Source organism: Puntigrus tetrazona, chromosome 1 (assembly GCF_018831695.1).
Source record: "Puntigrus tetrazona isolate hp1 chromosome 1, ASM1883169v1, whole genome shotgun sequence".
Lineage (NCBI taxonomy): Eukaryota > Metazoa > Chordata > Actinopteri > Cypriniformes > Cyprinidae > Puntigrus > Puntigrus tetrazona.
This window is the reverse complement of record NC_056699.1, coordinates 3,279,480-3,304,665: the sequence shown is the minus strand read 5'-3', so window position 1 is coordinate 3,304,665 and position 25,186 is coordinate 3,279,480. Positions and strand designations below refer to the sequence as shown.

The window sequence follows — 25,186 nt, the reverse complement described above, 5'->3', positions numbered from 1 at the left end:
ATAAGACACCTGATATCTCCGGTGTCTGTTATCCAAAAAAGCGATCAGAGAAAAAAATGAGAGGGGGATTTAGTGACTGGCTCACTTCATCATGGCTCCTCTGAGGCCTGGAGTTACAGATATATCTACAGGCCGGCAGACGGAATACAAATCATACGTCGGCCTTCGGGGTAAAAGGGGTCGTTATAAACTGGCGGATATGATGCGGAATTGTTTTCGCGTATCGCTGAGAGAGGCAGATAATGCATGTAAAGATGCGCAGCTTAGAGAATAAATAGAGGTTATCAAAGGGGATTGCGGTGCAGCGCCGAAGATGTTCGTTTTTCATCGTCGCTCTGAAACTTTTGGAGGCGTAGAGCTCCGTTCCAGAACCTGTTCTGAACAGGCAGCGTTACAACTGAACAGCAAGGATGATGGGTTCGATATATATATATATATATATATATATATATATATATATATATATTTATATTATATATATATGTGTGTGTGTATTAATATACATAATGAATCATCACAGTACACACATTTATTATGTAAACAAAAACAAAAACTTTTTTGGATGCAATTCATCATATATATAATGTATATATATATATATATATATATATATATATATATCTTTTGTTTTGGATGTGAAATCACTCATGATTATTTTATAATTATTATTTATATATATATATATATTTATTATATATATATATATATATATATATATATATATATATATATATATATATATATATATATACACTAATATAATTAGAATTCTCTCACTTCATACTCCAGCTCAAAAACATAACAAAAACTAAAACTTTTTTGGATGCAACTCCATCATATATATATATATATATATATATATATATATATATATATATATATATATATATATATATATATATATATATATATATAATTCCAGCTGGCATGACAGCTTAGATCAATAGTCAATTCTTAATTACTTATTAACTCTTTTGAGCACTAAATGAAAATCATTTATAATCGATTTCTCTCTTCATTCTGGCTTGCCTTCTTTACCAACGATAGATAGATGCAGTCATGCCTTAGATTCTGTCCTAAAGAAAGTATTGTAAGCATCAGTTCTTATTGGCTGCTCAATGCATTATGGGTATCTGTTATTTTGGCTCTCTCTGATAATCAGGTGTTTTGTGAGCCCCTGAGTCTCTTGAGCGTGTGAAAATCATCTCTTGTGTCTTCACTGAGATGTTGGAGTATGTTACGAAGCTTTGACTCTAGGTAAGCAGAAGCTGAGCATAAAGTTGAAAGTTTTAAAGAGAAACGGGAAGTATGGCGCCGCAGGGCGTCTGGTTATTTTAATCTTAAGAAAGAGTACAGTCTCTTTGGGACAACCTGAGGTTATGTTTCTTACTCGGGCATGCGATGGTGACAGATAAACTCGGTAACTCGTGCCTTCTGGGGTTTGATCGAACGACCTTTGGGTTCTCCGCTCGAACGTTTCAGAGACCACCATCCCGTATCTGTCCTGACCCTTACACTGACCCAGCAAAACATACACCGTATTGCTTTCAAAACAGAGAAAGAGTCATGAATAGACCTTCAGTCCTGACCAAGAGCGTGACCTCTTGGTTACAGACATAGCTGCATTTATGTGAATTTTATTTTCAGTGTTAGTTTAATGTTAATTGTTTTATAAAATAATAATAATAATAATAATCAAAAAACCAAATTCATATCTGGAATTAATTTAATAGCCAGTTTTTATATATATTTTTGCATTTTAGGTTTTTTTTTTTTTTTTAATAAAGAAAATCATAAAATAAATCTAAATTACTATATTTATTTAGTTGATTTAATAATTTATTTATTTTTTATTTTATTTATTTAAAAATGTGGAAAAGTAAATCTTAAAATAAATAAAATGCTTATTAAAATATGAATTTATTTAATTTGTTTAGCACTGTCAAACGATTAATCATAATTAATCACATCCAAAATAACAGTCTTTGTTCACGCAGTGCATGTGTACTGTGTATATTCATGTATATATATAAATACGCAGACATGCATGTATATATTCAAGAAAGATAAGTTACATATATTTGTATATAATACAAATTACATAAAATATAAATATGCAAGATATATTTTGTGTGTATTTATATATACATAATACATGTACGTAGTACACACACATATTATGTAAACAAAATTGTGATTAATCTAAAGAATTATACAAAAGAGCATTAAATAAATCTGTCATTTTAGCTCATTTAAGAACTTTTTTTTACTTTATTTGATTTACAAAATTCAAAAGAAAACCATTAATTTAATCTGAAATATTTTTCTAATGAACTTTTTTTTATATATATTTAAAATATACAAAGGAAAAATTAAATGAATAAATTCCTATTATTATTTTAATTAAATGACATTTTTGTTTTTTTTGCATTTAAGCTGTTCTAAATGGCCTTCAGAGTTTTTGGAGTGAGCGAAACGCTTTACAGTCAGCATCCTGCCGAAGCTGACGAGCGGAACCAGTCACACATAAATAAAAAATCCAGACGTAATCCATTCTCTTAACATGCCCACACACACGGGACGCTCTTTTAAGGACGCTAAAAATGGGAGAAGCGCACTTCGGCCCAGTCTGAGGGAGAAAGTCTTCGGTGTATAAAATAGGAAAGATGTGTTCACGGTGGAACATCTGTGACAGCCGGAAAGATAAAAAGAGTGAGCCTCGAAGCATCAAGTGTTTTCCACAGTCAAGCGTGCACATTGTTTTGCATGGCAGTTCCCTCAGACAGAGCCCTAAATAGAGCGGCGTTCATCCCAGAGACACACACACACACACACACACGGGTCTCCACTGCCCTCTGCTGACCGAGCGCTCGGGTGTGTGGAAGAAGGGGAATTTATTATTATATCAAATCAATATGTAATTCCAGCCTAAGGGGGATTTTATTTGGGCTGGGGTGAACGTGAGATGGCTTTCTTTTGTCGGGAGATAAATGAGCTGTCTCTCGGTCACTCCTTCAAACCGGGGCCTGGGGACAAATCCCTAAAGACGGCGGAGGGAAGGGAAGAGCTGGGCATCGACGGTGTCCTGATTAAAGCTGCGCAGCGGACGCTGCTGGAATTTGCCCGTTCCTTTCATTGTTAAAGGCGCTGAACGCAGAGGACGGCCGCCGAAAAAGAGCACAAAAGCATGCAGATGCTTCACATGCCTCGCAAAACCTGCTTCAGTGTTGCCGTCTTTCCCCAAAAAACATTCAAGAAGTAATTATGTAATAAAAAAAAAACCTGTTTAATAACTTTTACCGAACTAATTCTAAAAGGAAAACTGACAGAAAATAAATAATATTACTATTTTTATTCATTTAATTATTTTTATTAATTAAATTTAATGATCTGTTTTTATTTCATTTTAGTTGCTCAAAAGAAATCAAGAAATATTAAACAAAATTACTACCGTATTGAATTTAGTGTAATAACTTTGAAATTGAACAATACTAAAATATTCATTTACATAGGGGACTATTTCACTATTACATACTATATAATTTTCATCATTAAATAAATATATATATATATATATATATATATATATATATATATATATATATATATATATATATATATATATATACATACATATAAAAAAATTACACATAAAAATATATATATATATGTATGTGTGTATAATATATGGCACTATATAATGTAATGTAAGTTGGACTAGAAAACATGTGTCACTGGATTCTGGTTTATAATAAGCAAAAATACATCTAAAGCAAACTATCAGCAATTTGGAGGGACGTGTTGATTTGAGGCTGCAAAATAATATGTTCACACTCTATCTCGTGTCTTATTTTGAAACGCACCGTCTTGCGGTTGATTCACAAATCATCATCCTGCTGAATGACAGAGAAGATTACAGACTCTATTAATGGCAAATAAATATTTCTATGTCATAAACATACATTTCTTTTTAGAAACTGGCCCAACCGCACAACAGTGAGAGTACATTTATTTTTAATATTATTTAAAATTGTTTTCTTATGTATATATATATATATATGTATGTATGTATGTGCTGAAGGGTGTTGAGTAACTGTTGGTTTCACCTGCTGATGGTAAAGACATCCACACACACCTGCTGCTTTCCTTGAACAACAAAGCACCTGAAACATCACAGTGCAATGAATTATTTCACAATAAATCCATAAGCCTTTCAAGCCTGAATCTTTGGGGTTGTTGCCATGCCGTTGCTAGGGTATTCTGTATTATGTTATATTATAATTAGGGTATTATTAGTTAGCATGTATGTGTGGGCATCTATCTATCTATCTATCTATCTATATATATATATATATATATATATATATATATATATATATATATATATATATATATATATATATATATATATCTATTTATCTATCTATCTATCTATATATATATATATATATATATATATATATATATATATATATATATATATATATATATAAAAGATAGTTCTGAAAAAATCAATACAAAAAGAGGTATTTTTCTAAAAAGTTTGTGATCAAACGTAGTTAAATATAGTGTGTATGAGTGTGTGTGTGTGTGTGTGTGTGTGTGTGTGTGTGTGTGTGTGTGTGTGTGTGTGTGTGTGTGTGTGTGTGAGTGTGTGTTAGTGTGTGTGTGTGCGTGTATTTTGGGAGGCTGAAGTATTCTGCGAAGAACAGGAGTCGAATAAGTGAGGAAAACGAGCCTGCAGCGCTTCAGAGTTTTCCGGGGTGTTTTTTTCCCCCTTCTCTCGCGCGGAGGGCCGCAAATTGCTAGCCCGGTGAAATAGACTGGAGACGAACTTCTCAATTACATTCACCCAGTCAAGGGTAACAAAAAGTGTTTTGGATGCAGAGGAGACGGTGTAGCGCGGAGGGGAAGACGCATCATTCGTCTTGCGTCCTGACGCTCTGAAGGGGGTAGATGGGGAAGACGGATGTGATTATCGCGCTGAGAGACGGAGCCTCCGCCGGCATTCCTAACGCTCTTTTGAAGCGAAGCCGGCCTCGGACGAACTAGTTTGACGCTGTCACCGCGTTTAATGCGTGTTTGCGTTGAGACGCTCGACTTGAGTCGGTCGTCAGAGGAGAGAGAGATCTTTGTCGACGGCAGCTTCCTTCCCGTCTGCGCGCGGATTTAATGAAAACGTCATTCTAACGAGATTTAAAGGGACAGTTCGGGCAGAAATCACAATTCCGCTTTCTGTTCTAAGCCAGTGTGAGAAAAAAAAATAATTTTGTGTTAGAAATACCCTCCCTCCTCATGTTACATTGCCTGTTGTTATAAGGACTTTTATTCTGACGGGGGGGAAAAGAGCGGTGAGCGGGGGATAGAAAAATAAAGTGGAGAAGAAGAGCTCGTCCGTATTTATATAAACATTTAGATAAAGCCCCGAAAACACTCACAAAGCGTTACACCAGTGTGGGTTTCAGCTGTTGAACACGAGAGAAGATATTTGGTAAACGAACAGTCGACGGTAGCCAGAATTTTTTATATCCTATTGAAGTCAATGGCTGTCGTCGATATCTGGATTTTCACAGGTGAAATAAAGTCAACTGAATAAAAATATATGCGACTGATGGACGAATTCACGCAATAATCATCATAATAAATATTAAAAGCAATCCCAGTTAACAGAAACATTCTCATAACTTTCTGCCGAGGTTCCCTCAAAGTTACGAACGAACGTTCAAGTAACGTTAAGAGAACGTTCACTGCAAGTTGTTTTGTTCTTAAAATGCGCACTTACGCATCTTTCGCGGACGTTTTTTAAGACACCTTTGAACATTATTAATAACTACGTTAAGAGAAGAATCAAAAACTTTGTTTATTCGACGTTTTCGAAAGGTTTTTCTTAGCTGTGTTAATTAAACATTAATATACAATACGGCTTAGAGGACATTCATAAGTAGCTTTCTCACGATGTTTTCCAAAAAAGTCAATTTTAAGTCATACAGAAATATAATTTTCACTACCTGATGGACATTAAACGTATAGCCTATATAACTATGTTACTAATCTTACAATCGTATTCAAACGCACACATAATATGTGTTGCTATAACAAATAATTGCATGGTTGTTGCTAGGGTGTTCTGTGCGGTTTCTAGGTTGCTCTTATCGGTTTGAGTCTCTCTATATGATGAGGGCTGCTCTTACAGTTTAAGCCTAGCATGCAAATGCATTGTCAAGACCGCATATGATATGCACATGCATCTAAATAATTAATAACACGGTGCATTTCTGCGGTACAAAGCCTATAACTTTTGGCAGATGGCATCACCTCAAGCGCCACTGACCTTCAGTTTTGCGCTCTTTTAAAGCGAACGGCTCCTGACTGTTGTCCAGGTGATATTGCCAGGAACGTTGCAGAATCTTGCATCATGCTCGCAGTAGAAAGGCAGACTAAATTACAAAGTTGCTCTCCCTCAGAGTTCCTGCAGAGAGATCCCAGTTTAGTCGGTTTGCAGGGTAATTGGTTAAAATGATATGAGGGTCGCATTAACAGGAGAATATTAATGCTCCAAAACTTAGGTAGCATTTAAGGCATTGTGTGGGACTCCCAAAGTCCTTCGCTAGGACGCCAATCCCACAATGCATCTTGCATCAGTTATTTATTAGTGTTTTATTTTGCAATTTCATTACATTCAATAATTGTTGTATTAAATCATTATAATTACTATCACATTCATGACATTTAATTAATATTTTAGTAATGGGTTCCAGAAGTTAACTTGTTACTTTTCATTTGATTATAGTGATTATATGCAAATAAGCATTTATTCAGTGACAATTTAAAGGAATAATTCACCCAAAAATGAAAATTCTGTCATCATTTAGTCACCCTCGAGTAGTTAAAAACCTGTATGAGTTTCTTTGTTCTGCCAAACACAAAGGAAGATATTTTGAAAAACGTTTGTAACCGGGCTGTTTTGGGTCACCATTGACTTCCATAGTATTTTTTTTCTTACTATGGAAGTCAATGGTGACTAAATGATGACAGAATTTTCATTTTTGGGTGAACTATCCCTTTAAATTTGTACTGAATAATGGCTTATTTGCATATAATCACTATTATTATTCACGTTTGAACAGCTAAATGAAAATCAACGAGTTAACTTCTGGAACTCATTACTAAAATATTAATGAAATGTCATGAATGTGATGGCAATTATAATTATTTAATATAACAATTATTTAATGTGATGAAATTGCAAAATAAAACACTAATAAATAACTGATGCAAGATGCATAATAATAATAATAATAATGATATCAGTAGTAGTGGTAATATTAAGTTATAATATAATAATATATTTCAGTGCCTGCTTAATAATATAAATATAAATAATAATAATAATAATAATAATAATAATGATATCAGTAGTAGTAGTAATATTAAGTTATAATATAATAATATATTTCAGTGCCTGCTTAATAATATAAATATAAATAATAATAATAATAATAATAATTGTATTATTTTTTCAGCATTATTAATTAGGCACTGAAATATTATTACTATTATTATTATTATTATCTGAAATATTTTTATAATATTAATTATTATTATTATTATTATTATCATCATCATGCCCTTTCTGTCAGACAGATTTTCCCAGTCACTTTCCCCGCCTGCAATTTCCAATCACGTCGTTTAACATTCGCAATCTCCTTTAATTCTCCAGTCGTCTGCCGCCATTAAGAGCTTTAATTGGCTCCAGCCTGCGACCAGATCAATCACGGACCCCATTCTACACGCACTAAAATCAGAACACACCTAATCACCTGTACCAATTATTAAGCAGGCGGCGGACGCATTTGATTGAACATTTAAGTGAGACTTCAAGGGACGTAAAGACGCGGTACAGAGCAGACGAGTTCCCTGAAAAGAGACGGCAGAGCCATTTAACTTTTGTGGTGGAGACATTGTCGAGATGAAAGCGCTTACGTGAAGAGATTCATTTGGACGGTCCTCATTATTCTCTCAGTCAAATGAATAAAACATCTAATGCAGAAATTAGTGGCAGAACTTTTGAGGTGATTTATTCATGATCATATCTAGCGCGCAGCCTCCGGTTCCCAGCTGGTTTTCCACGAATCCAGAAGAGAGGTCCGAACTTCTGCTTTTTTTTTTTTTTTTTAAAGCTTGACATGACTTTTCTTAAACAAGCGCGCTATCTATCCAGCTTTGGATTCGACTCAGCTAAACATGTGCATTTTGACTTCCGTTCAGTGACCTTTGACCCGCTCATTTCAGCATTTTAGGTCCAAAAGAAGATGCATATTTAAACTATTAAAAAGTATGTTTTAAAAAAAGTTCGTGCAAAAACCGCTCTGAGGCTGCTGAAAAACTTGAGGCTGCGAACACTTGAAGGCACTTGAGCACATCGAGACATCCGCCGAGGATTATATGATGCTAATCAAACGCCTCTTGTTGAACACGTTACCATCCTGCTATCTGAACGGTCAAAGATACCCGTCTTATCTTACGTTTTTCACGTGGTCTTCAGAGAAAGTGTGTGTGGTGGGCGGTTTCGAATTCAGCGATGAGTCGAAGCTTTCTCTAGGGGGAAAAAAAGGTTTATTTAATTTATTTAATATACATTAATGCATTTGGCATTGCTTTTAAGCGGAGTGACTCTCAGTGCGCATTTAAATAGTTCATGCGTGCATCCGCAGGAATCAATGCTCCATAAAAAAAAATAAAAAAAAGAGGAAAGTGCTACTGTGCTTTTTGGACAGCTGCCCCTAAATACTAGTCTTTTATTGTCCGATGATGCTTTACCGTAGTACCAGTGACAAGTAAACCTGCGAGATTGATGATCATTGGAGAAATAGCTGAGTCGAGATACACAAGATGCAAAGTATTTGTCAGGCCTCCCGCGAGAGGAGAAAAAACTCCTGGTTTCGCGAGATGATAGATATCGATTTAGATGCTGGTACGGCAGCGTGCTATGGTAAATCTGTCTAAATGAAATAAATTGAGGCAAATGAGCCAAAGCTGCGGACAATTTATCATTCTTTTTCCCTCATGCCAAGTCCTCCATCTCGCTTATTAAGGCCGCCGCCGCCGAAACAGGAGTCTGACACGAGCAGCGCGCGACTTAAAATCATAAGGATAGCGCGTATGAATCCTCCGCAGAATGGTCATGAACATTGAATACTCATTACACACGCTCAAAAGTTTGGACTTGCCATCACCAGTCATATTTTCAGGGTAAAAGTGATTCATAAAAGTGACATAATAGTAATTCGCTGTTTCCGATAAATAAATAAATAGTGTATTGGTTGCATATTTGCAATAATAAAAATTTATTTAATTTAATTTAATTAAATAAAAACCTGAATGGTGGTTGGCAATCTGTAAAAAAAAAAAAAAAAAAAAAGAAAGAAAAAAGGCAATTTTAATATTTCAGACGTCAGTACCCAATAATGACCGGAAGAGGGCGCCAGTAAACAGAGATTCATTCCCACAGTAATCGGATGAATGTCGTTTTAAGTCTGAATTATGTATCATGTTAATTTTGGTTTGATTTGTCAGTTTTTGTTAATTCAGAGACGTCTTAGGAGCAGGTTTGTGATTTTTAAAGAACGAGCATGACTAAATATTTGACTTGCTTTTGAAACATCCGCTTCGGGTGGCACATATATTTCCACAGCAAAAGCGCCAACAACGTCCAATGCCGTTCAGCGTCCAATTTCATATATAAAAAGCATATTCACTAACTGAATGAGCCGCGCTCGCTAAAGTCTGCACGCCGTACTCCCCTGCACGTGCGCGCGCGTTGTTGGTTTGTGTCGTACCGTTCCCCGCCGCTGGGCGGCAGTCGTTCAGCAAAGTTCAGCAAATTGCTTAATCAACGCTCACTTACTTGAAATCCTGCCAAAACATTTCCAGCCGACGTCGGCACAAAGCCGCTTCGTCTGTGTGTTTTTACAATAATCAACGAAGCAGATTTATGGGGGAAAAAAATGATTAAATAACGTGCTCGAATTGTCTGGGGGTGCGGCTGTAACGCCTTTCGTTTCAGCATCTGTGACTCGTTGAACTTTTGAGTTTTTGGCGCCCAATTTCTTACGCAAAGCACCTGCATTTGTTCTCTACAAGAGGCACCGGTTTAAACCTCCGTAAGAACACCGCAGCCCTTATGAGCTGATGTTAAATACAAGGAGCGCCCTTGTTTCGATCGACCCCGGAGTGGGTCGTAACAGTCAGTTGTGCATGTGTGAGAAAAGAGCACTAGAACAAACCGTATTCATGCTTCGTGAACACAGAGAGGTAAAGAAGATGTACATCTGTGTCGTTTCGTGTGTGAGATTTTCCCTACGGGTGAATTTTCTCAATCAGATCGACAGTGGCGTCGAAACATTGGTGTCAACCGAATCTTTTAAACCCTGGAGAGCAGGCTTAGATCCAGAAAGTGGGGTTTTTTGACTTTGAAAAGCACTGTATAGACAACACAAGTTCTCAGTTCTATGCGAGGCAATGCTCAACTGTGTTAGAAATGAACCCCACTCCAGTCATCCAGTGTTTTGTTAGCCTAACGCTTAGAAATGAGCAACAAATGCATCCCATTTTGCCTGAGAACCTACGATTTATTCCAATGAAAGTTACGTGTTTTTATCTTCGACGGTTTAAGTAATAAGCAAAATAATGCTTTGATCAAACAAATGCATTTTTTCTTTGAACAATATGCATATATCGGCAGGTCTGCGTTACAGAAAAATCCATTGGCTGTTTTCTCTGTACAATTCAGAGTAAATATATACAAATTAAAATAATAATGACATTTAATAAATAAGCACATATGTGTTATTTAATGCTTTGTTGTTGTTTAAAGGACTAAAAGATAAAAAACGAATAATTATTCATCAATAATTAATATGCTGTCTGCGAATGTGTGTGTGTGTATATATATATATATATATATATATATATATATATATATATGTGTGTGTGTATATGTATATGTATGTATATATATATATATATATATATATATATATATATATATATATATATATATATATATATATATATATATGCATCCCATTTTGCCTGAGAATCTATCTTCCAATTTTAATCTTCAATGATTTAAGTAATAAGCGAAATAATGCTTTGATCAAACAAATCGTATTCTTCATCAAAATCTGTTTTTTCTTTATAAAATCTGCATATATCTATTTTCATATATTTCATATTTTATATATATATATATATATATATATATATATATATATATATATATGCATGCAGGATTTTGTAGATTGTAAAAATGACAGCCATTATTACAAATAATTAGAAATTCACTAATAAATACAAAATAATGCAAAACGGTATTTATTTATTATTCTCATGTTCTGTTCATGGCCTTAAGACTCGCGTCCTATGTGAAAAATAATGATTGTGATTTCATAATTTCCCTTTAAATTGTTTAATGTTTCTCTGACCGCAATCAGAATCCGGATAACAAAGCTTTAACTATTTTAGCAGATCAAGTACGGTCTAGCAAAGAAGTCTTAGCAGGTCAAAGTCAACCCACAAATGTCCAATAATCTGTTGTTTAGTTTATTTATTTATTTTTTCATGCTTGATGTGATAACTAGCCTCCCACTTTGAGGTTTGCTGGGAATCCTGGGATCAGTCTGGAGTGTAGTCCTCTGTATCAGACTATAATGATGATGAAGATGATGATGATGATGATGATGAAGGCTGATGACGTTTGCTCCTCAAAGGACCTGCTTGTGATCTTCGAAACATATCTGATCTCAAAGCGTTCCTCAGTTGTGAAATGTTACAAAGTGAACGTGATCCGGAAATCGCCGATAAGGCTCAGTTTCTCACTGCCTTGAAAGTAATTAAAAAAAAAACCACTGACCAGCTCACAGATGAGTTTAAAATAGAAATGTGACGGAGACTGAAGAGGGAAGAGGTCAGACATTTGATAATAAAATCAGAAAAAATTATAATAGTAAGGGTTTTCATTGAAACTTTAGGGGGATGATAAACTGCAGGAATTACACCTGAGAGAAACAGCAAAAATATGATATTTAGCAGATTATATTTACATGTCCAAAAGTAAAACACAAAACGAATCACTAAAATCTTCATAAGAGTGGAAGATAGCTACCTAAAAAGCATATAAAAGTCATTTGTCACTATGTGGCTCTCTCTATTTGTCTCTATTGTATGATTTCAATGCTTAATTTTATTTTTAAAATAATGCGATGCAATACACTGTTTGAAAGATGAAAAATGAAATGTTCTTTATAAGCCCTTCGATCATACTTGATATATTTAAACATGATTTGTCTTAAAAATCACGCATGGATTGGTGAGTAAACTCAGGCTGCTTCTGTCCAGCAAGCGTCCGTCTTCAAATATCACCATATACTTTAGACTTCTTTGCCGCGTGCTTCATAAATCATAAAAAGCTGATTTCACAGCAAACCTACACATGAACCCAGCGCTGAATGTGTTACAGTTTTACTGAAAGGCAGCAGTAGATAGACTGTGAACAACAGAAAAAGGGCTTTTTAAGCCAAATTTGAACAAAAAGACGGTTCTCTGGACAGTTAAAAATATTTAGAGGAAAAATTACATTGAAGTGTTCATTTCCACTGTATTTTATATATATATATATATATATATATATATATATATATATATATATATATATATATATATATATATATATATATATATCAAAATCTTTGATTATAATTTTGGATTCGATCTCTTTTTTATTTCAATTAGCACGAGTTTCATATTTCTTTTTGGAACTAAAAACTAAAAAATATGAATAAAAACATTATTTGTGGATAGTTCTGGAAAGTTGATTTAAAAAGGTCCTTTTAGAACAAGGTGGAGAAAAATAAAAAATTTTTGATTAGTTGTGGTGCGAAAAAAAGTTAAATGCGATAATATTAAGTGCATTTTCGGGGCTTTCGTTCTAAGGAAAGTCATTCTATTTATTCCCTCCAGACATACTGAAGAAAAACAACACGATTTCAATCAGACGTCCATAGAAACTGGAAAAAAATTGAAAGCTTCCTTTACCTTCTTACAAAAAAAAAAGTGGTTAGAGAACATCAATTCTTTAATACACTTTGCACTAAATAGAAAATACAACAGAAAAGATTTGTACAGCGGCGGCTCAAAAGAGAACCACTGATATTTAAACTGCAATCATTTACTATTTCCTTTGTTGCTGAAAGTCGGTATGAAACGATAGTTTGGATTCAGATAAAACCAGTCCATGCAGATGTTACCGTTGTTTTGCTCACTGACAACAACGAATGAAGTTTTTGTTACACATATAACCCCAGAATTAAAGGTCACCGTGAGGTAAAGTCACACTGTAATGAAACAACGGTCCAAAACCTGTAATGGGTTGCGCTTTAGTTAATAAGATCAAATTAGAGAATAAAAAGGATATCATCAAAACACATTAAAAGTAGCGCCAGTAACTCAGACCGGATTCCGGTCGCATGTTGAAACGATGCAATATAAACATGAATAAAAGAATATTTTGACAGAGAATACTTTCAAAAAGTATTTGAAGTGAAATGACCAATGAAATGCTGCTTAATGTGCATCCGGGAGAATCCACTTTATGTTTTCTTTTAATTGTCAGTCGAGCGATTCTCCGGCCAGCAGCACTTGCATAAAAAACGATTATTTCGAACGTTTGTAGGTTTCACGAAAAGCTTCAAGATAAAATCAGCTTCGACACCGCGAGACGAAAAAGAGAAAAAGGAGCTGTGGGGAAAACAGAGATCGTTTGGAGCACGTTTTACAGGAAAACGCACACGGGATCATTATTTTCGTAAAACGCCGTGTCTCATCATGCATTGGACTGCTGGGCACTTCTGTAATTCTACAACGAAACACAATGCGATGCAAAATTAAAAATACGCGTAAAACACCTGCGAAAATAAATACGGAAAATGTAAAGGTCTACATAAAAGTAAGTCTTTCTTAAATAAATATATGATGCAATAATACATGTCAGTGTTTCTGTTGCTCGATCAGTTTTAATCAAATTCGGTTTCGACAAACAAAAAAAAAGACACTGCATTCTTCATCTACTTTTACACCCCTTTATTTCCAGTTGATGAAAACATAAAATCAGAGATCACTGCGGATGAGCGTCTGCGTTCGCTTTTGATAATATTCACGAAATCTAAAAGCATGATATTTGGTGCACACGTACAGTCCTGCATTATAGGCCTTCCCACCGCGAAAAAGCGGTGTATCTTAAATTAGCCTAAGAGAAAGAGAATCGAAATAAACTTCAGAACAACAGAAATCGCCGATCGGACGCTCGTGAGAGATTTCTCTGTGGTAGAGAGAAGCGAGTCTGTTTGACCTCGGGTCACCAACAGTGACAATTCCTGGCCCTGCTTTTTTCAAGACGAACAAAAAAAAATTTTTTCGCCTGGCCCCCTAAAGTGGGAGGAGTCTGCTGCCATTTTAAGAGAGGAAGAGACGCAGGGAGGGAAAGAGAAGAGAGAGATAAGGAAGAAGGTACAGTGAGAGAGGCGAACAGAAAAGAAACAGGATGGTTCCACTTCCTGCCCGTCCGCCATTCTTCGTTCTTAAAGAATCAACTTCCTCCTTCATCCTCCTTTCTCTGTCTCTTAAAGGCAAAACGGTTGAAATTATTTGCAATCCTCCCGCCGCTCGTATTTTGTCCCACTCTCTATCAGTTCTCAGAACTGTTTTTTTGTCCCCTCTCCTCTTTTCTCCAGGCCTCTGAGCTTCATCACGTCCTCCCTCCTTCCCTCCCTCCCGAAAATGGGATTGCATCCTTTGTCCGGAGACACAGGGGAACGGGGTGTTGACCGAGAGGCGGCCTTAAGCCGAATGTGACCCCCACGTCCACGCGAGGCCTGAAATCTGCCCCCATTGAGCGAAAGAAGCCCGCTCTCAGAGTCCTGAATTGGGATGGGGGTTGGGAAGGTTACAAGCCAGCGATCAAGCGCTCCGACTCCGGCCGTCCGGAGGACTTTCTGAGGGAACAAAGAGGAAAACGTGCACAGTTCCTGCTCCATCAAAGGGACTCGCACCTAGTCAACACAGCTCAGGTCGAGCACATCACGTAGTTCGCTTATTCGTTCTCTGACAAACCTCGCTTTACGGTTAAAACACGGTGGTAAGATCTGGGAAGTTTATTTCGATTCTCTTTCTTAGGCTAGTTTAAGATGAAGGGGTACGCGAGGATCCTGTTATATGTAGGATTGTATTACACACCGCTTTTTCGCGGTGGGAAGGCCTATAATGCAGGACTGTACGTGTGCACCAAATATCATGCTTTTAGATTTCGTGAATATTGTCAAAAGCGAACACAGACGCTCATCCGCAGTGATCTCTGATTTTATGCTACGGGTGTATGTTTTCATCAACTGGAAATAAAAAGGTGTAAAAGTAGATGAAGAATGCAGTGTCTTTTATATATATATATATATATATATATATATATATATATATATATATATATATATATATATATAAAAACAGTACGTTAATTGTTAAAATATATTTTTAGTTTTATTTTATATTTATTTTATTTTTAATAAAAATGATTTTCGTTAAACGGCAAAAGTCGTGCATAATTATTGGAGCAATTTTTAACGCTAAAAAAAAAAAATATACATCAGTCTTTCCGCTACTTCAAAATCTCACAGTTAATTCTATTTCTTCGTTGCTACAGCTGTTTTGGTTCCTAATAAATAATGCATTTCTAATATACAATCAGTATGTGTTGCTCAAAAAACTTTTTTTGTTGTTGTTGCGCTTTTTGCGTTATTATTATTATTATTAAAATTAAAACGGTTCAGTTGAACTGCACAACCGCAGCGTCACTTTTTCGCTTTGACTTATTATTATTATATTATTATTATTTATCGCACGACTAATAAGGACATCTAAGCGTCCGTGCCTGTTCGCTCTTTTTTCCCCCTCTTTCTTTTCGATTGGTTGGAGGGCTAAAGATCGGAAGTAGTTTATTTATGCTAATGAAGGAGTTGGGGGTTGTAGATATTTACGTTCAACGGGAGCCGCCCTTCATTCACCCACATGGTTCAAGGCAGGTCGCCTTCGCGCCACTTTTGCAATTTTACTACGATTAAGAAAGTCGTTTTAGCAGAAGTTTCACTTCGCTCTGGACGCGCGCCGCGTGCGTTTCGTTCGATCGCGGTCTACTTTCAAGTTTACGCACCAGTTTCGCAGATTTGACCAGAGCGGTGGCAGTAAACGGCAAGTGAGTGAAGATGGTGGATTTCACTGGTGAGTGTCTTACTGTGCGTTATTGACTAGGAACCTGTTGTTAATTTTTTCTGGCTCCCGGTCTCACGAACTCAATCGCGGTTTCCCGCTTAAACGCGTGCGAGATTATTTGCGCGCACGATTTCGTAACTCCGCTATTGCGAGCGACGACGACGGCGATACAAACAATGTAGTAAGTGGCGCATGGTAGTCCTCTCCACCTCCATAGTTGGGGAGAATGTGGGAGATTTGAAAAGCGTGCTTGCTGCATTGCAACTGCCAACTCTTTTATTTCGCCGCGCTCCTGCGCGAGGCGGCTCGATTCGCCTCGCGAAAACGCGTTCGCGCGGTCGGGTGCGAATTAAGTTGCTTTTTGGACTTGGAGAGTGGTGTTTTCTCGTTCTGTTGAGCGTGCGAGTTAAAGTGCCTCCAGAACAAAGCAGTAGCACATGGGGGGACGCGTAGGCCGCGCACGCACAAGCTAGCTTAGCAACGGCGCGCTGGACAAAAACATCCCCCCCTTTTGCGAACAATTTCGGCTTTAGGTGCTCGAGGACGCGCGTGGGGCGCTGGTAAAATTATTAAAGTCGACTAGCCACGCGGCGAACACGTTGGTTTTAATCGAGAGTTGTTTTTAATGGGGAATGGATGGAGCTAGCCCGCACTAGCCGTTGAAGTTCAACTGTCAACTGGCTAGTTTCGCTCGGGAAACGCTTCGTGTGGATCCCACGAGCGCCTTATTTTGTTGACGTTAAGACACTCCGTTGCTTTTACATTTTTAAGTGCATGTTTAAGCCACACTCCTAGCCAGTTAGCTTAGCATTAGCGGCTAACGCTGCCCTCAACGTCGGCCTAACGCGAAAGCAACAACGCGCCACTTTATTTCCCAGCCCCGTCTCCTTGTTTCCACCCGTTTGACACATTGAACTTATTGGTTGTTGCCTAACACAGTAGTTTTTGAGCGGAGAACGATCCGGTTCGTGAACTCAACGGCGCCATGTTAGTTGCAGATTGTTTCGGGTTTGGGGGGAGGGGTGATCGGAGGGTACCTCTCTGCGCATGCGCCACACAGACCGACGGCGCGGTCCGCAGGCTGCGCAATTCATTCACTCGCCGAACTCCAGTTCTCATAACTTGGAAATTGATAGTGAAATGCACCTTCAAAACGGAGGGAGCGAAGTAGGTAATGATGGTTTGGTGGAGTTGGCTTTTTTTTTAAAGCGATACACCGTCAAAGTTGAGTGGAGATGGTACCGCAGTGACATGTGCTTTGCCATGAGGCCCTCGCTTTTGTGGCACAGAAAGTCCATCCCGTTTGCTCCTCGTTCTTTTGCGTTTTGAATGATCATGTAGGCGATGAACTAACTCGAATATTTCTCCCCTTCCCCCCTCTCAGAATCCTCAAGAAAGACGGGAGTAGTTGCCTGCGAGTTCTTTTGGAGGCATCCGGCCACTCTTGATGGTGTGGATGTCAATGTATTGTCAAAGTGCTTACAGTGCAGGTAGTATTATGGAATATCTACTGCAGTGGAGGCACTTCTAGCAATACACTTGACCCTAGCCTTTTCCCGCCGCCTAAAGCATCCCTCGCCAGGACGCCATACCTAACGGCTTTGTGCTAAGGTGCATCTAGTGCAGATAGTGAAGTAGACTAGCACCTACTGCCCTAAGTGCTCCTTCTGGCACGAGGGACTGTGACTTTCACCCCGTTGTTTACATGTGACTTTATTTTTTTTTTCTTTTTTTGGTGCAGTTCTCTGCTAGTTTTGCATAGTTGCACTACAAGAAAACTGGAGTTGTGCAAATCTATGCAAAACTGATGGTGGCCTGCTGCTTCTCCACATCTCCCAGATTTTGTTTTTTTTCTTTTCACTTCTTTTAAATAAACCTGCCCGTGTCGCCGTTGTGTTAGTGTTTCAGCAGTGCTAAAGTGCTTATAGTGCAGGTAGTATTTCTGTCATCTACTGCAGTGTGAGCACTTGAAGTACTTCTAGCTAAATGCGTCTGGGATCCGAAGACTCTCGCGAACGCTCCCTTTGGGTCTCCTCCTCGCCTTCTGTAACCTTGCTGGACCCCGGTCAGTTTTGCTGGTTTGCATTCAGCTTTTAAGACTGTGCGCTGTGCAAATCCATGCAAAACTGACCGTGGCAGCTCGCATCCGAGAGCCGCTTCTGGAGCCGTTTGGTCCCTTTCTGCACAGGTTGGGATTGGTAGCAATGCTGTGTGTTTGGAAGGTATTGCACTTGTCCCGGCCTGTAGAGGATTGTGGAGATTGTACCCAACAAGTAGGGTTTTTTTTTTTGTGAAGTTCCCCAATTTTTTTGTATTTAATGCTGAATTTGTGAAATATATTTTATTGTAATCAACTGTAACTTCTAAAATGCAAAGTTTTTAATAAAAGATCAAGAGGTGTATTGTCTTACTGTATATCAATTCTGTTATTTTTATATATTTTTTCTCTCTCCACTCTTACAGCATGTGAGAAATCTGGGCTGGTAATAAACCACAAGGCTTTATTTTGTGGTATGTTAGTAGTATAGCAGTGACCAAGTAACTTAACTTCATAAAGATCTTCAACCGATTCATATACTGTCTGTCAGCTGTTCATTTGCTCGGTTAAATCCAATTATAAAAATGCAGAGTGAGCCAAGTTATCTAGTATCCTGCTTAGTGAGCGTGCTTAATGCAGTGAGGTGGTCTTAAACTTATTTTTTTGTACGTGTATATGGGATTAATGCCTTTGTCTACATGTGTTTTGAGACGAAAAACCACTATGAAAGTAATCAATCTAGTGAGTATTGTACGGCCCACTAAAGATGAGCCGCTTGTTTATTTTCAAGAGTTCTCAATGTTTCAAGTTTAAAATGCACTTTATTTGATTCACAAGTTCAGTAGATCTGCTTGTATTTAAAGCCTTTAAGTTTGTAAGTTTCTCACAAGTGTAATGCATTTATTTTGCTCTCTGCGTGCGTATACTAGTAAACCGAGACTATTAATGCGTCGCTTTCGTGAACAATTACATTTCTTCAGTTTAAAGTAACTTGGTCGGAATAAACACGAGTGTCTGAAAACCTTGGGCTGTACGTTTTCATAAATGTCAAAATCATCCAGTTATTAAACTCGGCTTGCGATGCCTGTAGTTTCGTCTTTTGTCCGATAGATGGCTCCATTGCAACCTGTTTGGGAGACTCCATAAACTCGCACTTCCCTGGAAAAACTTTTTTTTTTTTTAGTAATGTTTCTATTTCCAGTGTGTTTTACACGGTTGCATATATTAATAATTTGTTTTAATAATAGCCCTCGCTGGCTTTATATGTGCAAATGAGCAAAAGTAATCTTTTGAGGCACTCAACTAAAAAAATAAATATTTTGGACGCCCATAGCGCTGTAATGTGTACGTAACTAATCGAGCGGCTGTTGCTATGGTTACCGTATGAAGCGACAGATTCTGTCCGCGCGCGCGCGTGCGTGCGGCTCGTGCTTACTGATCGTACGATTTATTGTAAAGGAATAAGTGTCAGACTTTTTTTTTTATTATTGTAAACTTCTCCCGTAGTCTTATCTGAGTGGTGTTGAAAACTCGCCCACATCGGAAAACGTTGCGACACTATACAGCCTAGGTTACGTTCCTAAAAATCTGGATATTGTGTGTCAGTTCGCCTCGTCAGCCTTGTAGTGTTTCAGGAGCTCTTCTCGTGGCAGTCTAACGCTACCGATTCCGCCCATCCTCTCTTGACAGCTCCTTCTTTCAGCGACGCGCTCATTGCGCTCTTTTTGAAGGTCCTGCGCGAAACCCTTCCCAGGCGCGCGACCTCTCCAATATCATTTTCTTCACCTGAACTCGCTGCCGTTTTCGAGTTTTCTGAGATACGACACCGCCGTTATTCTATTTGGTTTTTATTATTACTCGAACGGATAAACGCTTGTGAATATGGGCGTGCGTGGAGTTTTGGTTTATGCCTTTCTTGCGGTTCTCGTCGATCCGTGTCGGGGGACTTTAACGAACTGCGACGAAGTGCGTAAAGTTTTTCAGCTGAAGGAAATCGGACCTGCGAAGTCGATACCCGAAACACCGAGAACAGGTAAGATCTCTTGAGTTTGACATGGCAGAGATGCGCCGTGCCTTCTGATTTCGTGCATTTTCCCGCAACAGATGTTAAGACGGTCGTTTAAAACATAAAAGTAACACATGTTTAAAGCAGCCTAAAGATGTCGAACGCGGTTTTAGACGGTCATTGATGTCAAATCGTTCCTGGCGCGGAAACGCGTAAAGCAAATAAACGAGCTAAAATCCAGAACACGCAGTCGCCTCGGTTATGAAAACTTGAACGCGTTTCCACGCATCGGACATAAACAAGAAATGAAACGCGCGAGAGTTGATACGTGAACTTCAAATGACGCTTTTCGCCGTAGGGCGCGTTTACCGGCTTCAGAAGTTTGAGGCAGTAATCGTCGCCTCAAAAGGCTGTCTGTTTGGACTGAGATGCGTACTTTTTTTTTTTTTCAAATAAACTCCGGTAATGAATGGCGCCTCGTACAGCAGTCGAAAGCTTGAAGACTTCAGCGCAAAGATTTCGGTTCGCTTTCAAGAGAGGCACATTTAGGCTACTGAAAGAATCTGGAAGTAGAGCGTTTTGAAGTTGGCCGGAAGATTAGGCGCAGTCGGTGCTTTTGAGTTTATGGGGGTTTTACGCGGCTCATCCCGACGGGAAATCGGGACGAAGTGTCCCTTGGAACGGTTTTTAAGTAATAATTCGCTGTTGATGTTCAACATCGTCTAGCAATAAACAAATCAGTTGCTGCCCGGTTTCCCGAAAAAGCGTATAAACAGTACGCCGAATGAAAACGAAAACTTGTGGCGTTGATACGCCAATAAAAAGAGTTTAGTATACATGACACAGCCTGCGTGTATATGATACGCATCTACCTTAGTCGCTTGCGTATCTGGACCACGAGTTTTTGCTTTTATTTGGCGTACTATTTATACGCGCACTCGTGAGATCGGGTAGGAATTCGGGTCGAGACCGAGCGTGACCCAGCCTCTACTCAAACCCCGCAGTTCAAAGTGGTTTATTTGTTACTCAGCCCCCAGTTGAGATTTAAAATGAGTTTGCTGTTTTCTCAAATCACTCCTAGACAGCACAGATACGGGTCAGAAACTAACTCGTGCCACTTGACTTCAAAATACAGCTGTAATGAGTCACGAGAAGATGCTCTGTTTGCTTTAAACAGCTGTCGTGTACATCTCCAAGGACTGTTTGGTTGGTGACCTCTGATCCTCTGAAACGGTCTTTGTCGTATTGTTTGGATGACGGTCCCATTCTGATCTAGCCCGTGATCCGAAACTAGTTTCGTGGCCTCTCAAATAATGGTTACGGATCGTCTCGGCCGCTCCTATCGGAAGGCAACCTCTAACCAGTTTGACAAACTTTGCTGCGTTAATGGATGCTAAGTGGCTCGAGGAGGACCGCTTGCACGCGGTTTCCCACAGAGGTCATCGAACGCGGCTCACTTCAAAGCGCTGCTTGGAAGACGTTTGTTTCTGAGTTTCACAGGAATTTAGAGCTAGGGGTCGTGCGGTTCGCTGGTAAAGTCTTGTGCAACTTAAAACAAAAAAATGTATGGTGTTTGCATTCATTGCTCATCCCAAAGGTCCAAAGATGTTGAGGGCGAGCTGTTAAAATGTACAGCTTTGTGATTTAGTTTTACGAAACGTTAAAACACTTCGAAGCTTATGCTAAGACCGTAATGTAAATGATTTTTGTTCGACCATCAACATGGCTTGCGATAGACTTGCATTGTCCTGTTTTTTTCCTTTAGGTTTTATTTTGTAAAGCAACATGTTCAAAGCTTTCCTGTCAAGCAAGACGGGAGGTTTCTTGAAGGACAGACTTTTACTCTTGTTTTCTCGATGCTGCTGAGATTTTCTTCTCTCTGCCTCCAGTCTCGGATGTAAGGAGCAAAGCAAACCATCAATGCTTAGGCCAATTATATCCAACACCATGTGACCCGTGTGACAGCTTAGGTCCTAAAAGATAAAATAATAAACTGACCACCATAGTTGGTTGGTGGGTAGATAAGACTTCAAAATAACCATTAAATGTGTTTATTTCTGTAAGTTAGCATTATGCTAGCACTGGCATGTGTGCAAGACATTTGTCTTGTCATGAAAGCTTGTAAAATGCACTGCCTTTTCCAAATCACGCTCTTCATCGCTTCGCTCAAACCCCTGAAAAAGCAAGTCACTGCTAGCAAAATAAAAACACAAGCCTTGCGTTGCGTTTGTTTTGATTTGATCAACCGGGGTTTTGTGGTAATTCTTTCATAATGCCTACATCTAAAAAGTGCTTGGGGTGTATGAGGCTTCAAAGCGTGAACTTGAGAGTGTTTTCTCTCTTATTTGAGCGTCGGGATGCCATGGGAGAGTTCCCAACATAGGCTCTTTGGGAAAAGTCCAAATAACAATAGCCGTGCATACTGAAGTCAACACTAGAGGCAGTAAAACACCAATAACGTTTCTTTTTGCACGACGTCTGATTATTAATCAGATTTATCTATGTAAAGACACGTTCTCATGCGGTTTCTTGCATAATAGTACGTTACGAATTAAAACACTTGTCAAAGTACCTATTTGTCATTTGAATCAGATAACGCGTGCAGCTTTTCTAATGTAGTAAACTTGCTCGGTAGCGCACCTGGTGCAGCAAAACGGCTCAGGTATGAGTCCTGTGAAACACGAGTCACAATAAAGACTTGCCGAAGCCAGCTAAAATGCCACGGTTGCTTCAGAAAATAGGGTTTAACAGGTTGTACATTATTAGCCACTCACCGTACATTACATTTATACCCTGCCTCAATACGTACGTCTACCAATGTTTATATATATATATATATATATATATATATATATATATATATATATATATATATATATATACATTTATGCTCAGCTGTTTTGGAAAAAAACTGAATGCCACTCATGGACATTTCACTTTTACAAGACGTAGAAGCAGTAACGTGTCGTCAAGTAGGTCCTCGGCCTGCGGGATGACCTACAAGGAGTCTCTTCTTCAGTCGTCTCCAGCAATCCCCGAGTCTCACAGCCTGTTGAATCATGTGAAACCGGGGTAAAAGGGAGGGTGGAAAGTTCACAGTTGGGTGCATTTATTCTCTCAGGTGATTACACTGAAACATCTATCGGGCTGTGAGTGAGAAAGAAACACTTCCCGGGGCGCTTTCATTTCGTTCTAGAGAGACGGAGATGAATTCCTTTCCTCAAGCCATCTCCTTTGCATCTCGCTCAGGAACTCAAAACATTGTGTGGTGATAGTGTCTTTGGCAACACTTGGCTCGTCCCGGCACGTCTCGCGCTGCTCTCCTAGAGGTGCTGTCATTTGCGCTGACCTTTTTGGAGGGGGAAGAAGTTTGTAGTGATGGAAAGTTTTTGTCGAATCTCAGTGGGATAAGAATTTTGATGGCTAGAGATATCAGCCCTTTTATCTCCTCCACCCCTGGCCTGCTGCTGCTTGCTCAAACGTAGAGTTTTGTGACCAACCTGATGATGGTTTTTAACACATGTAAATGTAAAGAATTATTATGATTATTGTTATTATTCTGGGTGGTAAAATATAATAATATTATCAATTTCATTTTAGATCATTTTTGATTAATAATAATAATAACGTGTCTTTATATTTAATATAGTTTTTAGAAAGTTTTGCTAGTCTGGTGAGGATGCTTGGTGTTTTAATAAATATTATAGTACATTTAAAAAAATTAACTAGTTAATGTTTAATTATTTAATAAAATTTTATTTCATTTCATAGAATTGTTTTGGTAAACTACTACTACTCTTACTACTACTACTAATATTGAAATTAAATATAATAAAATTTTATTATTTTTATATATTTTTTTTGTTGACAGTAAATGCGTGTATATATATATATATATATATATATATATATATATATATATATATATATATATATATATATATGTGTGTGTGTGTGTGTGTGTGTGTGTGTATTAGTATTATTATTTAAATTTTTTTGTTCACACTAAATGTACTTTTGCCTAGATGCAGAAGTACATATGCATATCTTTTTTTAACAACCCCAACTTTCATCCCAACAGGTTCAGACCTTCAGGTTTGTATGTCAAAGAACGTAACGTGCTGCACCAAGAAGATGGAGGAGCGTTACCAGGTGGCTGCTCGACGGGACATCCAGAACCTCCTCCAGATATCCAGCTCTAGTCTGAAGTTCCTCATCTCACGCAACGTGGCTGCTTTTCAAGGTTAGTTAATTGGTTTTGGAGACTAGCGCTGGTTTATTGTCTGCAATGCATAGCAGACCACAAAATGCGCTTCTACTCAACTCAAAAATCCACAGTTTCGCAGTTTGCGGTGCTCTTATTTGGTATGATGTTTGTTTCCAGACATTTTGCATGGTACAGCAAAGCATTGTCAGTATATGCTTTCCCCCGAGACCCACAATATGTGATTTAGTTCCCTGGTGGCTTTCCAAGGGCTGTCTTTTCGGAGAATTTCAGGTCGTCCAGTGTTCAATTAAGGTTTGTGAATTAATGGCTTCCTTGATGAGCTGTACACCGAGACGCTTGTTTTGAGGCCTTAATGAAACCCTTCACAGCTCCATAATACGAGGTCACAGGAGCCTACGCACCTTCGAGGAGGAGGGTATCCTTCATCTGAACCAAATGACAAACCTGGATAACCTGTAATCTCCCACAAGTGCTGATGCAAGAAGATGCACCGCTCCTGACAAAAACCTCTCTGTCGCCTACTCTCAGCCGAGGCTCAGTTTCAGGTTTCACAAAGGTGGTTAGTCAGTGTGTAGCAGCTTACGATGGGCCGGTTCAC

The 25,186-nt window shown here is 38.2% G+C and overlaps 1 protein-coding gene across 2 annotated transcripts in view; it reads left to right on the top strand.

Moving 5' to 3' along the window:
* Nucleotides 1–19,879: 19,879 nt before the first annotated feature.
* The window catches only part of gpc5a (glypican 5a), a 148,279-nt gene continuing 142,972 nt past the window's right edge, over nt 19,880–25,186 (top strand). The window contains exons 1-2 of one of the 2 annotated variants that reach the window (XM_043251495.1): nt 19,880–20,387; nt 24,442–24,603. In XM_043251495.1, the coding sequence (XP_043107430.1) occupies nt 20,237–20,387; nt 24,442–24,603 (313 nt within the window). In that variant the 5' untranslated portion in view covers nt 19,880–20,236. The remainder of the gene's footprint in view (nt 20,388–24,441; nt 24,604–25,186) is intronic. The other variant, XM_043251484.1, reaches the window with a different exon arrangement.